This window comes from Ochotona princeps, chromosome 24 (genome assembly GCF_030435755.1).
Source record: "Ochotona princeps isolate mOchPri1 chromosome 24, mOchPri1.hap1, whole genome shotgun sequence".
Lineage (NCBI taxonomy): Eukaryota > Metazoa > Chordata > Mammalia > Lagomorpha > Ochotonidae > Ochotona > Ochotona princeps.
The window spans coordinates 10,500,643-10,518,220 of NC_080855.1; the positions used below are offsets into that span (position 1 = coordinate 10,500,643).

At 57.8% G+C, this 17,578-nt stretch overlaps 1 protein-coding gene across 1 annotated transcript in view; it reads right to left on the reverse strand.

Moving 5' to 3' along the window:
• PPL (periplakin) overlaps positions 1 to 9,983 on the reverse strand; it is a 32,809-nt gene extending 22,826 nt beyond the window's left edge. Inside the window, exon 1 of the mRNA XM_004586728.4 lies at positions 9,682 to 9,983. Within this exon, the coding sequence (XP_004586785.2) occupies positions 9,682 to 9,887 (206 nt within the window). The 5' untranslated portion in view covers positions 9,888 to 9,983. The remainder of the gene's footprint in view (positions 1 to 9,681) is intronic.
• Positions 9,984 to 17,578: the final 7,595 nt, after the last annotated feature.

Here is a 17,578-nt window from a genome sequence, read left to right on the forward strand (position 1 = left end):
CCTGCTGTATGTATGCCTGTCCTGGTACTGCTGATGTTGGTCACCGGGAAGGACACAGCCTCATGGACACACCCCAGAGATGCACCTCTATCCCATCACAGGGACCTAGCAGTCAAGGTCAATGCCAGGGGTACTCTGCCGAACACCTGCCAGGCTACTTGCCCAGTATGAAGTCTACACAGGGCAGGGAAGGTCAAGAACCTGCATCTGGTCCAGTTATTGCAAAAGGGCAAGATGCAAAGACATGCAGAGCCTTGGAGCAGAGAGGATGCCGGGGGAACTGGGGCAGTCGGCACAAGTTACCATTTAAAGAGAAAGACTTCTTGTTGATTCTGAGAGAAGCTGATGCTTGTTGTTGACAAGTCACATTCAGGGATCCCACAGAGAGGACAGGTGGGGGACAAGAGTCATGTTGAAGCCCAGAGAATCCCCAGGCCTAGCCAGAGATCACAGAGAGGGATAAGACCTGGACGGAGACTCAGGACCGCAGAGCTCTGGCAATGACCGCTTAAGTCCAGGCCAGGTCGTGTCCCAAGGGCTTCCTGGCAGGAGAGTTTTTTGAGTCCAGCAGGTGTCACCTACAGCAGATCCAAACAGCTTTTGTTGAACTCACCCTTGCTTTTCTCTGCTGGGACAGGAAGGGAGAAGGGGAGGCCACCTGGGGACACAGCAGCCAAGAGCTTCCCAGGGTTGAGCCTGCAGTTTCAGCCCAAACAGGTGCTTCTTTGTGTCCTCAGGATGTCACGGGGCCAGAGGCACTCTGGGGCGGGGTCAGGCCGGGAACCACCAGTAGCATGGGGTCTGCTGTCCGGTGGAGAGGACTTGAAGGTTCTGAGACCAGCAGGGACTCAGAGCCAGCGCACTAAGGCCAAAGCACAGCACAGCCGACAGTCCCATCGGAGAACCCTCCGGGCACAGCAGCTGGAAACACTGGTGGCTCCTGGCTCAACAACACAGGCTCACAAGGAACAGTGGGCTCTTGAGGGACACTCAAAGCAGTAGGAGGATATATGACCCCAGTTCACATTCTTGCCAGGCCTGGCAGGGGGCAGTGTACAGCCTTGGGCAGCCCCCTGGCTTCAGGCTTGTGGGGTTAGGGATGTGGTGGGCACAGGGCAGGCGCCCTGCTCTCAGGACCTGCCTGAGTCTGCAAGAACAGAGGATGGTCTTGGGGGCTTTTACCCAGTTGTTCCAGTGGAACCCCAGGTGCCACCCCAGGGTCCCACCTTGCCCTCTCTGGTTCCACTGGGGACAGGTCCCCTGTACACTCTTCTGCTGGCATCAACCAAGGTCATGCCCTCCTGCCTGGACCAACTTGCTACTGTCAAGTTGTGGCAGCATCCTGGCATGATGACGCAACAGAAAGGTGGGGAGCTGGGGAGACCCTGCCCCCAGGGGAGATCCTGTAAGAGTAGCCAACCCTGGCCATAGCCCTGAGGGCTTCCAGAGCCTCTCTGCCTATTTCCTCATCTGTGAGTTGGAGATAAGAAGGGACCAAGCAGGTGGCAGTGGTGAAGTATTGCAGACTTGGCCAGCATCTGAGGGCTCAGGGTTACCCCTTTAGCTTCATCCCCAGGGATCAGGGCCCCTGACCGCTAGCAGAGCACACACTGCCAGCCAACTGAGCGAGGCAGCGTCAGCCACACGCTTACTAGATCACTGTGGGAGCACTCTCATCAAGCCTCAGTAAGGTTGGGGTGCCTACATGCCTCAGCAGCTCCTGAGACTCTGGACAACTGGCTGCGGCCTGGTGAATCCGAGCCCGTTAGTGCTGCTGTCACAAAGCCCAAATGTACTAGGAGCACCTGTCTGCCTCCCTCACACTTGGCCCTTTGTGACCCTGAATAAATGACCCCTTTCCTCTCCCCACCAGCCCCCCCACCCACCAGCATGTGCCAGGAGCTGGCCAGACGGCCGCTCCAGGGTAGGGCCTTGCCTGCAGCTCCCTGACTACGGCCAGCCCCAGTAGAGCGTGGTACCTGAGCAGGCAGTGCCAGGGCACAGCCCAGAGCCCGCCTGCCCTCCTGGGTCAAAGCCACTGCAGCCTGGCCCTTCCGCCTCTGGACAGGGCTGGACTTAGTCCCCAGCCTCTATGGGAAGCGCTCACACCCTAGCAGCCTCAGTGAGGCCTCATTCTGCTTACCACCTGGCTTTGCTCTTTTTGTGTGGACCAAGACTCGAGCTCAGCACCCCTGGCTGGGCTGAGTCCATCGCCACATTCCAGCCGTCCACCCCGCCTGTGTGCAGTCCTCTCTCTGGGGCTGACTCTGTCTCGTGGGTGGGGCAGAGGCACCAGCGTTGGAATGTGTGGCATGCACACTGCACACCCCTTCCCAGGAGCCAGAGAAGGGGCCTGGCTGGTCACCCCTTCTGCTCCCTGGGGGCCTCGTAGGTCTGTTGGGCAGCCGACTTCGGTGGTTGGAGGGCTGCCTTCCCCTGCCCTGCTTAAGGGCTACCTCGGGGAGGAAGCAAAGGCTCAGGGCCCTGCTTCACACAGTGGGTACTCAGGAAGTGAGCACCGAGTGACAGCGAGAAAAGCACCTACCTTGGGCCCGGGGTGATAGTGTAGTGGTTAAAGTCCTTGCCTTGAAGATCTTTCTCTCTGTCTCTCCTCCTCTCTGTATATTTGCCTTTCCAATAAAAATAAATAAATCTTAGGAAAAAAAATAGTATCATAATGTGAATGTACATTTGTAAGTGTCACTGGGAGTTCTATTATTATTCAGGAATAGAAAGGTATATGGTATAGTGCCATTACTTTGCAGTAGGCTAATCTCCCTTGTGCACTCCATATGTGTGTATGCATGCAGTGCTTTGAATATTGGTTGTGTTATATCAGAAAGAATATGTTGTATTTGTCCTTTGGGAACTGGCTTGCTTCACTAAGCACAGTGGACTCCAGCTGGGACCACTTTGTGGCAAATGGCAAGATTTCATTATTTTTATGGCTAAGTAGGATTCCATGAGTAAACCATACCACAGTTTTTCTTTTCCTTTTTTTTTTTTTTTTTAAGAAAGTCAGATATACAGAGAGGAGGAGAGACAGAGAGAAAGATCTTCCATCTGATAGTTCACTCCCCAAGCGGCTGCAAAGGCTGAAGCTGAGCCACTCCAAAACCAGGAGCCAGGAGCTTCTTCCAGGTCTCCCACGTGGGTGCAGGGTCCTAAGGCTTTGGGCCGTCCTCGACTGCTTTCCCTGGCCACAAGCAGGGAGCCGGCTGGGAAGCAGGGCCGCTGAGACTAGAACCAGCACCCATATTGGATCCCTGTGCACCCAAGGCGAGGACTTTAACCACTATGCTATCATGCCAAGCCGTACCACAGTTTCTTTATCCGTTCCTGGGCCCCTTCCTTCTTACTGCTACCTGGCAGGCCATCAACCTCTGGACAGCAAAAACTGACTAGAAGTGGGGCTTCTATTTCCTTTAGCTTTCACTCCATCACGACTTGGGGCTCAATCAATAGGTATTGATCTGAGCAGATGGCACATTGATAGTAACCCCTACACCCCCATTCCCTGGATGAAGATAACCCAGGCCCAGAAAAGCTACAGAATCTGTCCAGTGTCCCCACAGCTGCAACGTGGTGGTACCGAGATTTGAATCCCAGCAGCCAGGCTTCCAAGCTACCTCCTTTGAACGGGGTTAGGGAGGAGACACCTCAGTACCAGCTCACACTCACCCCACCCTGCTCCAAGTGACAAGAGATGGTGTGGGACAAGTGGGTGAGGCCCGGTGATGACATCTGGTTGACACCTCTGCCAGGACGATCCCAGCACTGGGAAACAAAGTGGTAAACTGAGGCTGTGTCATTCACCCTGGCACTCCCCGCTGGCCCTTTAGGCAGGAGGACTTGGCACGTGCCAGAGCCTCGCCCAGGCTGCATCCTGTGTTCCAGAGGCAATGCTGTCACATCACCCCTGCTGACAAGGTGGGAAAACGTGCTCAGGGTCGTGGGGTTCATGCTGCTAAATGCTGCAGCTCCACACAAATGCCAACTTCATTTTCAGTCCCATTCTCAGCAACCTGCCACCCTGCTGGCTCACTCTCTCACAGGCCCCTCTCCATGAACGAGCCCCAGGAGACAGACTGTTGATGTGCTATAAAATCCTGCTCCAAGGGACACCTACTTATGGGGCACCTGACTTAGATGAGACCTGGAATTAAGGGCCACAGAAGGGCCCCTCAAAAGATGAGTAAGTCCTCATTGCCCCAGAACCTACAGGCCAGCAGGCAGGGTAGAGGAAAACGCCCCCAACGACTGTCATTACTGAGATTCCAAATGGCCTAGGTCAGTGTGTTTTTTGTATACTCTGTCCCATCCAGGCCTGAGGACCTACATTAAATTGTGAAAATGTAGCTCAACGCAATAGTAAGCAGAACAACATTAAAAAAAAAAAAGAAAGAAAGGAAAAGCTCCATGAACAGGATGACACAATGCGAGTGGGCCCAAACACAATGTTTACTAAAATAAATGTAAAGGAGTTAAACTCATCTATTCAAAGACAAAGATTCTCTTGGGGTCAGCGCTGTTGCTTAGGAAGCTAATCCTCCAGCTGCAACACCAGCAACCCATACGGGTGCCTGTTCAATTCCTGACTGTTCCACTTATCTGCTTACGGCCTGGGAAAGCATGAGAGGATGGCCAAAGTCCTTGGGCTCCTACAAGCATGGAAGAGACCCAGAAGAAGCTACTGGCTCCTGGCTTCAGATCAGCCCAGCTCTGGACATGGTAGCCATTAGGGAAGTGAACCTGCAGACAGAAAATCTCTTTGTTCTTGTCTCTCCTTCTCTTGGGAACTCTGCCTTTCAAAAAAATAAAAACAAAATTTAAAAAATCTTTTTTTTTTTTAAGAAGGCATTCTTACATCAAAGAGGAAAAGCCAAAGACTCTTAGGCCCAGTACGATAGCCTTGTGGCTAAAGTCATTGCCTTGCATGTGCCGGGATTCCATATGAGTTCCAGTTCGTGTCCTGGCTGCTCCACTTTCCATCCAGCTTTCTGCTTTTGGGTTGGGAAAGCAGTAGAGGATGGCCCAAAGCCTTGGAACACTGCACATGCGTGGGAGACCTGGAGGAAGCTCCTGGCTCATGGCTCAAATAGGCTCAGCTCAGCTGTTACAGCTACTTGGGGAGTAAACCAGTGGATAGAAAATCTTTCTCTCTGTATATCTACTTTTCCAATAATAATAATAATAATAATAATAATAAAGATAGACTCTCAAGTGAAAACACAGAAATACCATCTCCCTAAACTATCTGCCATATTTAGACATATACCTGAAACTCAACAACACAGGAAGGTTGTAAAGAAAGAAGTGGAGTAGGATGTGTCAGATAAATACTGCTGAAAACACAACACCAAATACAGGAGGCAACAACAATTCACATAACTTTGCGGTCCCAACTTCTGTGCACATTGGGGCACTCTGCCTTCTTTGGTCTGGACGGGGCCCTGGCATTAGCTTTATGCTTCCCCCCAGGGACGAATGGGGACTGCCATGAAGGTAAAATCAGAATCAGAGGAGGAAGAACTCCATCTCCATGGGAAGGAAGCCTTGCAGGGAAGCAGCATACAGCAGGTGCCCCATAAACCTGAGTGACTGATTGGGCAACCGACTGATACTGTCCCTGCAGCAAACATCCTTGGCCATTACACAGCAATCCCCTCACACCCAGCCCTTAATCCTCACACTGGACGGTATGCTGGCGACATCCCTCCAGGTCTGTGACCTCATCTGTTTCCACACAGGAAAGGTTGTTCCCTCTCTCTGGGTCTCTAGGGCAGGGCCTGGGGCTCCAGGTCAAATGAGGGCCTTTGGGATCTCACCACAGATATGAATATGTTCAAGGTTCTCAGGAAGCACTCAGGCAAGTCTTGGATACTTCTGTAAGCTCCGTGCTTCTGGGCCCTAAGTCCTCACTCTTGTGCTACCAAAGCAGCGAAGAGGCGTCTGATGCTTTGCACATGGCACCTCGGATGCAACCCAGACCACACCCATGGCTACAGGCCACCTACTGTGTGCTGGGCCCACCAGGCAGCTTACAGCCCAGTGAAGAAGGAAGAAGTCACATGGAGGGCCAGGTCGGGACCTGCCTCAGAGCCAGCAAGAGGCACAGCTGAACCTGGGAAGCGGCTCTGCAGCTCCCTCTGCCAGGCTTGCTCCATGCCACCCACCCCAGGACCCTCCATCCCTGCCCAAACCCCGTGCATGCCTCCCACAGACCATGTCATCCTCCAGTGCTCCTGCTCCATCCCACTCCTCACCTAAAACACTGTAAGCTCACAACAGACTCAAACACACAGAAAGTACTGGAAAGAATCAGCCGCTCAGCCCCAGCCTCAGTGTCACCCTCTGGGAGGGACACCCCCCCGGCCGGTGGCCACGCTGCCATAGCATCCATGGTAGCACAGTAGACGCCTGATGAAGGGCAAGGTAGTTCCTCAATAGGAGGGGGGGTACCCTCTGCTGACAGAGCCCTCCACAAAATCATTACTGCCTCCCAGTGCTCCCCAGTCTGCAGCATGTGTGTGTCCACTCAGGTCCACTTGGATTGGCTGCCCAGCCAGCTCTGGGCTCAATGCCACAGCCAAAGCATGCAGCTGTCACACAGGGGCTAGGGCTGGCCACTGTAGTTCACTGGGCACGCTAACGGGCATTCTCTCTGCATGCACGCAGCTGCCTGATCAGCCAGAGGAAGCCCTCATCACTCCTCAGCTTGTAGACAGAGAAACTGAGACTTGAGGACATCAGGAGACCCGTGCAAGGTCACACAGCTCCACAGAGGCACAACGGGGGCTTCAACACACACGCGGTTAATAATAGCAAGCTCTGTGCCCGGGGCGCCCCGGGGCAGCTGCTGGCACTCCCAAAGGTTCGGGCTCTTCCTCTCACAGGCAAGTTGCTCCCATTAGGGCTGCATCAACTTGCAAGACTCTCCGAGGGAGGGATGGTAGAGGTGAGGGTAGGTTGCTGTGTGTTCACCAGGAGCCATGTCTGAGGCACAATGAGCCCCATTTCATAGCTGGACAAGTGGCCGTGCTACAGCCAGGCCAAGTTTCCATCCCAAACCAGAGGCAGAATTCTGTCAGAGCTGGACCTCAACCCCGGCCCCTTGCCAGGACAGGTCTGACTCCTCTTCCTCCCAGGGGACAGCCTCCCTGGCCTCTGCTGATCCTGCCAATTCACTGCAGCCTGGTCGTGGTGCATGAGGACAGCTGGGCTGGACACCCAGCCCATCCTGCTCTGCCTTTCATCAGCCCCACCCAGCGCATGACTCCCATGAGTCTCTGCAGCCCTTCACCCAACATGTCCAGCACAACAAATCAGGCAGAGGTGGCTGTCGGCATCTTCTCCATGGCCACCTTATCCCTAGTGCACGTTCCAGCTCCATGTGGGCACAGTAGGTGCCACATCTGTTCGGTTCCTAATTAGAACCATCCCAGGCACCCGCTATTCCCAGCCAGCCCACCTGTGGATATCCACATGCAAAAGCAGGCTCAGAAAGACCAAGCACCTTTCCAGCCATGAGGGAGGGAGCGGGTCCCCCTGCAGGGCTTCCCAGCTGGGCTGGACACTGTCCTGTGACCTGCACCATCTGGCCTGACTCCATCATTATCTCAGGTGTGAACACCTGCTCCCATCCCTGTCATTAGAAACTGGGGTGACAGGTGCAGCAGGTTCACACCCTGGCCTGGCCCTGCTGATTTCAGCTGCTAGGAGGCTGCCCAGCAAGAAAGGGTAGCTTCCTTAGCGGGGTTCCCTACTCCGTCACCAGCTCCTGGACAATGCAAAGCCCGGGCTGTCTGGCTGAAAAGGTCACACCTTGGAGGTGCAAGGTGTGATGATGCAATGATCGTCCCCAGCCCTGCTCTGCCGAAAAGCAAAGGAAAGCTCTAGGAAGTTCCAGGGCGTGTAGAGAGGTCTCCCACTTCCTGGGCCCCAGGTCTAGCCTGCCCCTTTGGCCCCGGAGCCCAACCTCTCAGGCAGCCCCATCCTCCCTCTGAAAGAGTCATAATACTCAGTCCCAGTGACACAACAACCAGAAGGGCTAGCACCTCTGGAGCAGGGACCACAGCTTGGAACCCCAAGTGCCCCTTGGACATATGTTGTAGGGCTGATGGGGCTGGGGAAAGCGTAAGAGGTGGAGAGATGGGGAAGTAGGCTAATCCCCACTCCCAGCCCACAGCTTGCCCAGGCTCACTTCAACTCTGTGAGGTCCAAGCCCAGGCCCAGCTCCAGGTGTGTGGGTGTGTGCAGCTGTGGAGGACCACTGGGGCCTCAGCTTTGGTGTTGGCCGGGACAAAGCCATCATCGTGTGGGGCTGGCTTGGAGCATAGGATTGCGCAATGCTCAGAGGCACAGCACAGGGACTGGCCAGGACCCCAGCTGGGTCTGAAAGCCAGCTGGCTGGCCAGGGAGGAACAGCATGCCAAACCCCAAGGTTGTGAAAGAGAACTGGGCGGGGCAGGGGGGATACCTCTGAGCTTGACACAGACAGGGAGCTACCGGGCGGGGTGGGGGGTAACCCCAGGTCCCAGGGCGCCGGAGGGAGCCGGAACTGAAGGCTAGTGTGCCAGGCCCGCCTGCACCTGTTGGACAGGTCCTCCTGGGTGCAGGGCTCTCTCCTGTCCTCATGAGAGGCCCAGGGAGAGAGGAGCAAGGAGCTGCCCAAGGCAGGTGGGACCTCAGGCCAGGAGGGCTCTGCATTTCAGCTGGTCCCCACACCCCTTACCTACAGCCCTGACCCGGTTTTCCCTAGAAGGGGGAAGAAGACAGGGGCCAAGTCCCACCTCCACCCCCCCATCTCAGCATCGTCCTAACTTCCCCAAACCGGTTATTAAATGAATCCATTAAGCTTATCAAAACGGACGTGGGCTGCCTGCCTGTCGGCGCAAACACATCGAGGCATGTCATTGCCTTCCCAGGCCGCCCTGGGAACCGTGGCTCACAGATGCCGCCGCCAGTTTCGGGGCTGGGTGGGGGGTGGGGAAGGAGCCACACCCCGAAGAAAGGGCACTGAAGAGGTGGAGGAGGCCCCGCGCCACCCAGCTGCCTCACAGTGCCCGGCCTGACTGTGTAGTCTGGGGGGAAAAAGGGGACCCGGCCTATGCCCTTCCCAGGCGACTCTGCACCCACCTCGGCTTCTGGGCGGGGCTCTCGGCGTGCAGGCTGGCAGGTGTGGGAACTGCGCAGCAGCAGATGGCCCGCCCCGCGCCACCCTCACCTCTCGCCTCCCCGACGCCAGGAGCACCTGCGCGCGCTGAGCCCCGCCGAGGAGCGCCCCCCAACGCCCTAGCACCAGCTAGCGGAGGGCCCCCCAACGCACACCGCCTCCAACGCAGCCTCCTGGAAACGCGTTCAGCTGCCGCAGGCCTGCCGTGAATTTTCTGCCGGGGCCCAAAGCAGGCGTAGGACTTGGTGTCCGGCACCGCGGACTCATCTCCCAGCCATCAAGGACTTCAAGGCCGCGCCTCGCGTCCCCCCAACCCGGGTTCTGAGAGTTCCCGGTGTCCCCCTCGGACACGCTGATCTCACCCTCATCCGACGGTGCTTTTCAGCCCAGACAGATCCTCACCAGCCTGGCGACCCCGCGCGTCCCTCACTCTCCGGCTCAGCCGCCCCTCAGCCCTCGGGGACCCGGTACTCCGCCCCCCACCCCATGTCCCGGCACCGCCTCACCTGCGTGCCTGCACCTTGGGGCTGTATTTGCCTTTGTTTCTCTTTCTGAAGAGCGAGTTCATGGTGGCGCTCGGGGATGGGCGGACCGGCGCGCACCGAGGAAGAGCGGCGGGCGCAGGTGAGCGGCGGTGGCGCGGGCAGCCCCGAGTGCGGAGTGGCCGCGGCGCCTGGGCACTACTCGCGGGGGCGGAGCGCCCGACGGCCATTGGCTTTGCGGCCGCCCCCGGGTAGGTGGCGCCTTACCTTCCCGGGAGGGGCGGTCGCTGGGTCGGGGGCGGAGATGCCGAGGCCAAGGCCGCCTCCGCTAGGGCCCAGCCCTCCCTCCGTCCCGGGCCTGGCACGCCCCCTGGCCGAGGGCCCTCACCTAGCCTGCGAGCCCTGGGCGGGCGCTCCTCCTCTTCCTAGGAACTACACCCAGCAGGGCGCTCCTCCCCACCCCCAACCCCCACCTCCCCGCAGGTGCGGTAGTGGCCTGGTCTGTGCGTCTGTGCCCCAGGAGAGCCCGTGGGTTACAGCAAAGGGGGCCCTGGGCAGTTCCCTGCCCCAGGTCAAACCCTGCGGCTACACTTGATCAGTCAAGGTCCCTGGGCAAGGTGGGCTCCCGGCTTCAGGCTTCAGGGTGATTCCCGCAGGGACTTCTCATGCAGGCCACCCCTACCCCCAAGATGTTGTTGGTCGCTTTTATCAAGTCGTGGGACCCCAGGCTCCTCCACTGGACAGAGATTCTTTGAAGCTCTAAGAACGCCTGGTCCTGGAGCAATGGGAGTACTGCACAGGCGGTCCTCGAAGCTGCCAGTTTCCAGGTCAGGAGAGCCACTTGGCACAATTCTGGGGCCTATCCTGGGCTGGCCCCAACACCAGCAGAGGCTGCACTTGCAGCTGGCTGGGTCCACTTTGGACCGTGCTGGGGGTTGTCAGCCAAGTTGGTAGGAAGAGGTGGGCAGGATGGGTTATGGATAAAGGGCTCCTGGGACTCCCACAAGGCCTAGGGCGGGACAGGAACCTGCAGGCCTGCACTGGGAACTCTGGATTCAACTGTCTTCCTCTCTCTCTTATCATTTATAAAGGAGTGTGGAGAAGCGATTTCTATGCATTTCTCCCAGCTCCGGCAAGGACACCCAGCATCTCCCACTCTGGTCCCAAATGACCACTGTTTCTGAGTCATCTTCTACCCAAACTTTTATTTATTTCTCTGAAAGGCAGAGAGAAAGAGAAATCTCGTGGTTCATTCCCTGAAACAGCCACAAGCCAGGACGGGGCCAGGCCAGAGCCAGGAGCAAGCAGCTCCATCCAGTCTGCATCCCGTGCTCCCGTCTCAGCAGCATCCCAGGGCTCACATTAGCAACAAGCTGGGATTGGATGTGGAGCAAGGCCGTGAACTCAGGCTCTGGGACACAGGCTGAGAAAAAGGCGTTTGTCTCCAACACCACTCACTTGGTCTTGGGGTGCAGAGGAGGGAACGTATTTTAGTAAGAACACAGTCTGACTGTAGACTTTGCCAAGGAGCTGCAGAGCTCGAAAGGGTCAAGGACAGCATGAGAGGCAGAGGTTCCGAGAGGGCTGTGTGTCAGCGTTGCAGGTGTGTGTGTGTGTGTGAGATGCAGATCCCCAGGCCCCCGTACCCTGTGGTCCTGTCTGGAGAGGGGCCCGGGAGTGTGCTCACTTGCTAAGCTCCCTCCATTCGCCCCATGGCCAGGGGACTCACTGGGAAAGGCAAGGAGGGAGGGAGCCTGCTAGCCCCTCACCAGGGCTTCCCTACCAAAGCTAACCCCCTCCCTTGGCCCTGCCTGGCCTCCTCAGAGAAGTGCTGTCCCAAGTGTGGCAGGCAAAGCCTTAGGCAATCTTGGCTTCCTTGCCTAGGTCTGAGGACCGCAGGGACCTGACATGCCAACCAGCGGGCAAGGAAGCAGGTGTCAGAGATGAGCACAGCTGGCTGGGCCCAGGAGGCCCCCTCTGTGTTGTGGAGCAGGAGGGGTGTCTAGCATGCATTTGCATGTGTGCAGCAATGTCCCAAGTCCCCTCAGAAGGACTAGAAAAAGTCTGCATTTTCACTGGGGGAGGAGGGCGGGCAGCCTAGGCGGCCCTGGGTGGAATGCCCCCTCAGTCTAGTTCAGGTCAGCTGTGTGAACATGAGTAAATCATCTTGAGGCCTCCCCCAGCCTCACTCTTCCTCATTTATAAAGTGGAACACAAGCACAGCCCCAGTTTCCTAGGGTGAGTTCCTGTGCGTGGGTGGCTTGGCATGGCTCCCGGCCATGGGTGGGGGTGAGACCTTCATGAATGGGAAGGCGGTCGCATCTGTGGCAGAGGCCAGTGGTGGCACTGCAAAGGGGTGGGGGATCATAGGACCTCCAAATATTCCGTCCGGCTGCATAGTGGTGCAGTCAACCTCTGCTGGGTGCAGCCGGCCAGTGCACCCCGCCCGGGGGGTGGTCAAGGTCTCCTCTGGTTTTTGAGGAAAGGGACTGAAGCACAGTGTCCTGGCCAGGCTAGTACCTGGTGAGTCCACTCCAGTGCCAGCTGCTGTCTGCACCCTCTGGGGCGACTGGCCCAATTGCAGCTGACTCAGCGGGACTGGGTCCAGGAGAGCCAGCAGATTTAAAGGGCTCTGTGCTGTTTGTCACCGCCCTCCCTTCTGAACTCTGCGAAAGCTGGTCTCAGAACCTGAGCTGGCTCTGCAGCCTGTGTGCGTGCCTGTGTGAGAGCACATGGGTACACATGTGGGCACCGCACACAGGGAGGACACCCCATCCTCACCCCATGCATCCTTTCCAGCAGCTGGACTGGTTTGGATTCCTGGAGTTCTCCATTGCCAACTGACTCATCCACTCCACCACTGTGGCCACGGGGGCCAGGCCTGAGGTGCTTGCTTTCCTTGGGGTCAGTCAGTGGTTAGTTCTGTAGAAGCAGCCCCTGGCAGGCTGGCGACCCTCAGAACCCTGAGAAGGAGGCTACCATCTTTGCGGGGCCACCCACACCCTTCATGTTTGCTGTCACTGTTTCCTGGGCTGCTGCCTCCCAAACCAGTCTTGAACAAGACTGACAGCATTCCCCCAGGCTAGTGAGAGGGGCGGGTGCAGGATGGAATTGGACGGGCACCAGGGACCATGGGGCTCCTCTCCTGCCCAGACGAAGGCCCCAGCTACCTGCACATCCTGTCTATGCAACCCCTCCCACCAACCTGCATGGCCTCACCCTCACCTGCAGAGCACTAAAATGCAGACTTGTTGCATGGGTCTTGGTGGGGCCCAGAGATCTGCATTTTGAAAGCCTCCTGTCTCTAGAGAGAGAGGCAGGAGATTTGAGGGCCACACGTGACAGGCCCTGCTCACACCAGAGAAAGACCACAGGCTTCGGCTGGGACTAATCTGGGTGTGAATCCTGGCTCCCCTACATGTACAGCCTTATCACCTGTCTGGGCTTGGGCCTCAGCCCCCTCTTCAATCGTGCAGAAGGACCAGGCAGGCCCAGCTTCCCCTGCCCCTGATTGCGTAACCTGTGTTTACTTTCCTTGCAGGACAACAACAGGAGGGATGGAAAACCAGGCAGCTTCTCCAGCCAGCAGGGACTGACTCATGGCTCAGTCCTGGGCTGGGGGCCCAGGGAGTTCCCTACCACCTCCCTCTGGGACCAGAGGGGAGGTGGGGCCCTGGCAGCAGGGACAGGAGAGGGGCTTCTGTGACTCACTTCTCCTGAGTCACCTGCTGAGAATGCGGCTGACTGGGCAGCCACACCCCGCCACTTCCCCCGTGCCTCCTGAGAGGTCGTGCCCCCATGACCCTGGCCAGCCTGCAGGGGCCACAGGTGTGTACCCAGGCAGCTGTGGGCAGCAGTCAGATATGTCTTCCCAACTGCCCTGGGAGTCCCCTAGGACACGGCTACTTAGACACCCCACCATGGGCTCAGCAGGGCAGTCCTGTGGCCCCATCAGTCCATCTGGCAGCTCCAGGGCTCTGGGGTAGCTGGAGCCACATCTCAACCCCAGGCCATTTTCAATGCAGCCTGTTATAGACCCTGACATTGCCTCTCAGACCACAGCCCGCGAGGGCTCTGGCAAGGAGGTCACTTGTCAGGACTGAGGGAGCCACTGGGTGCGGCCAGACATGCTTGGCCAGGCCTGGATCCCCCCAGGACTGGCCGCTCAGCCCCAACACTCCCATCCTCTCTGCTCTGCCCAAGCCTGCTTCCTCCCGCCTGAGAGCACCCACTGCCCAGACCAGTGGGGCTGCATTTCTGGGGCCTGTGTCTTGGGTGTGACAAGTGACAGCTCTGGGGACAGCCCAGGTCAGAAAGTCAGGACCCCATTCCCTCCAGAGCCTTTAGGCTTGACTGGTAGACACGTAGCAAGGGGCAGAACAGAAACTCAAATCAGGTTTTCTCTGCAAGCTGGCCTGGGTGTGAGTTCCAACTCTACCACACGTCTAGCTGTGTGACCTCTCACAGGTGTCTCCACCACTCAGTAAAAAGGGAAGTAATCCCGCTTTTTCCATTCCTGGATGTGTGACCCTGAGAAAATGCCTTCACTTCTCTGAACCTCAGTGTCCCCATCTGAGAAATGGGGGATATTCTGGCACGAGTTCTAAAGGGTCTTGAAAAGAGACCCGTTGTGGCAAAGAATGACAATGTCCGCTGAGCATTTACTGTGTGTCGGGCCCTGTGCTAGGCCCTGGACTGGGATAATTGGGCCCATGTTTTCCAGCTTGACTGAGGTTGATGAATGCACATTCCAGTTTCAAAGCAATCTGATGAGTTTAGACAGGGGCACCCAACCGTGACAGCAGAGCCATCACCAAGAGGCTGAACTGGCCCTGTGTACAGATGTGCTAGTGGTCCCCCAGAGATGAAAGACTGGTCAAGGCCATTAGTGCGGACGCTGGATTGAAACTGCATCAGAGGGGTCCGGCGGCGTGGCCTAGCGGCTAAAGTCCTCGCCTTGAAAGCCCCGGATCCCATATGGGCGCCGGTTCTAATCCCGGCAGCTCCACTTCCCATCCAGCTCCCTGCTTGTGGCCTGGGAAAGCAGTTGAGGATGGCCCAATGCATTGGGACCCTGCACCCGCGTGGGAGACCCGCAAGAGGTTCCTGGTTCCCGGCTTCGGATCGGCGCGCACCGGCCCATTGCGGCTCACTTGGGGAGTGAAAACATCGGATGGAAGATCTTCCTCTCTGTCTCTCCTCCTCTCTGTATATCGACTTTCCAATAATTATAAAAAAAAAAAAAAAAAAAAAAGAAAGAAACTGCATCAGAGCCAGTACTCTGGTTCCCACCCTGCCAACACAGGCAAGGTCCCTGGCTTAGAGTGGGAGCTCTAAGCAGCCACACCCTGTGTGGATGGATGGATGGATAGAGAACGAGTGGATGAGAGGACCAATGCACTGTGGTAATCCCAGGAAAAAGGCCCAGAGGAGGACCAGGTAAGGGTTAGTAGGTCCTGAATCTGACTGAAGGGAAGGGTTTGTTCACTCATTAATTTGTCCATCCATCAGATCCTCTTGAGCACCTGCGAGGTGAGGATGCTAGATCAAGTATGCTGGGTGCGGGGTCCTGCCCTCAGAGAGCTTGCTGCGAGTTTGAGGCCACTTGGCCTCTCCTGGGAGTGCTCAGGGACACGGCGGTCAGGTCTGAGGCTGAGGGGCCAGGGCCTGAAAGGGACAGGGAGGTCTCTGTCCTCCTCCACATCACTTTTCCAGGGCCAGCAGGCTCCCCTCTCAGCCCTGGAGGAGCCTCCAGCATGCGCAGCCCTGGGGAAACAGCAGCCAACAAGGGGCCTCCCTGCCAAGACAGCGCGAGGGCAGCAAAGCAAACAAGCATGTTTCTACTAAACGACAGTAACCTACATGCCCATCAGTGCCTCAGGAAACGGGAACCCCCACGTGAGTCCATTTGGGAGAGGCCCACAGTGGCCTGGCCAGCCAAGGGATGTTGGCCTCACCAGGAAGGAAGCTGGGTGTGGTCAGCAGACAGCAGCACTGCCTACTTTCAGGTCTCTGGTGGTGATTTAAGACAGCTGTGTGTCTGTGAGTTTGCCCACCCGCCTGCTCCCACTAGCCCACACAGATCTGCCTGGGCCATTTGTCCTCCGTGCTTCATGCTGAGCTTAAACATTCCTCGCAGAGCCCAGCAGCCAGGCCGCCTGGGCTGCCCCGTCAGGCCATCCTCTGGTCATGGGGAATGGCTTAATCTCCACCAGTCCACCCCAGCACCGACCTCAGGCAGTGATGAGTCAGTGGCAGGCAGTACTGGACACGTGGTCCCTCCTCCCAGCCCTGGGGTCCCAGCTATCCGGTTCCCTGGAAAAGGTGGAGGTACTGTGGGCCTCGGGGAGACACTGGAGGCAGCCCCATGCAGCAGGACCGGCCAGTCAGGGGAGGTGCAGGAATCAGCCTGGGGAGGTGGGGAAGTGGGGCAGAGGGGCGAGGTGCCTCACTGCCATGCCACGATACTTACTTGCATTTGTAAGGCTACTTCAAGGAATCTGAAGACAAGGTTATATTCTCTCTCTCTCTGTCTCTCTCTTTCTCTCTCTCACACACACATGAAATCTATGCCTACTGCTGTTACCCAAGCCTTGTGTGCCAAGGGCTGGACTAGGGCACACTGGGTCCAGGTCCCTGGCTGGAGAGCTGTGCAGCCTTCTGCTGGGGGCCCTGGCCTTCCCAGACAGGGGTTCCCAGACAGGGGTGCCCGGACTCTCCCACAGGCCCAGTCCCTGGTGTGACCCCAGGAAGGACAGGCGCAGCTGAACACTGCACCACGGGTGACGCTGCCATCCTCTAGTTATCCACCACTTTCCTTCCTCCCTCCCGCCCTCCCTCGGGCCCCTGGGGGCCCAGCCATCCCTCTGACCTCAATGACGGCCCCATAAATCCTGAACTTAGGGCCTCTTCGCTGGTTGCCCATGAGCCACAGCCTCCTGGTACACACTCCCTCATCCTGCCCCATTCTTCTGTGCCTTTGCTGCCCACCCAGCACTCATGTCCACACCCCGTCCCTGACCTCTTCACCAGTCCAGACCCCTCTTGGGGCTGCCCTGCTCAGAGGGGTGCTGTAGCAGTGGGGAAGACCTAACCCCTAAGGCTGTCTCTGCCCCCCATAGTGGACTCCTCCTCCCTTCCCCCATCTTTGAGGGCTCACTGGCTTGGCCAAGAAGGACACAGGAGTGGCCAGCTGGTACTGAGGCTCAGCATCTCTTCCTCCTCCTGGCACCTCCTTCCCTGGCTGGAAGGATGGCCACTGGAGACCGCTCGGCAGGGCCCCCCATCAGGGCTTCTGGGGTTGGGAGGAGCCCTGCGTAAGGGTGGGTGGGGGCGGAGCCTGCTTGAGAGTGGGCAGAATCCTGTGTGGGCTGGGCGGAGTCCTCTATGGGGTGGGCAGAGTCCTGTGTAGGTGGGCGGAACCCTGCATGGGCTGGGAGGAGTCCTGTGTAGGTGGGCGGAACCCTGCGTGGGTTGGGGCGGAGTCCTGCGCTCTGTCTCATCCCCTACAGGCTGCTTCTAGAAGCTCCAGTCAGGTGTGGAAAGCGTCTCCCTCAGAGCCCCTCAAGCGGAGGCACCTCAACTCTGGCTGTGAGACGGCGTTCAGTTCTCTGACCCCGGGCCAGCGAACTTGCGTGGGGTGCTCCTGCTGCACCCCCCACGGACCACCCCCAAGGCGGCTCTGGCTGAGGCAGGTCCTGGGTGTCTCCTTCAGCCTTGCTGTGGGACGCTCGCTGCGGCTAGGCCTGTTGGGGTGTCTTCAGACCCCAAGTCAGCTGGCTCGGTCCAGGTGTGGTGCGGGACGGGTTCACACGTGGGAGAACCGGCAGCGCCACGGCCCCTTCCCGCCACGGAAACCGTCTGAACCCAAACCCCGTCCTCACCCTGGATGCCCCAGCCGCGGCCCATCTGTTGGGAGGGT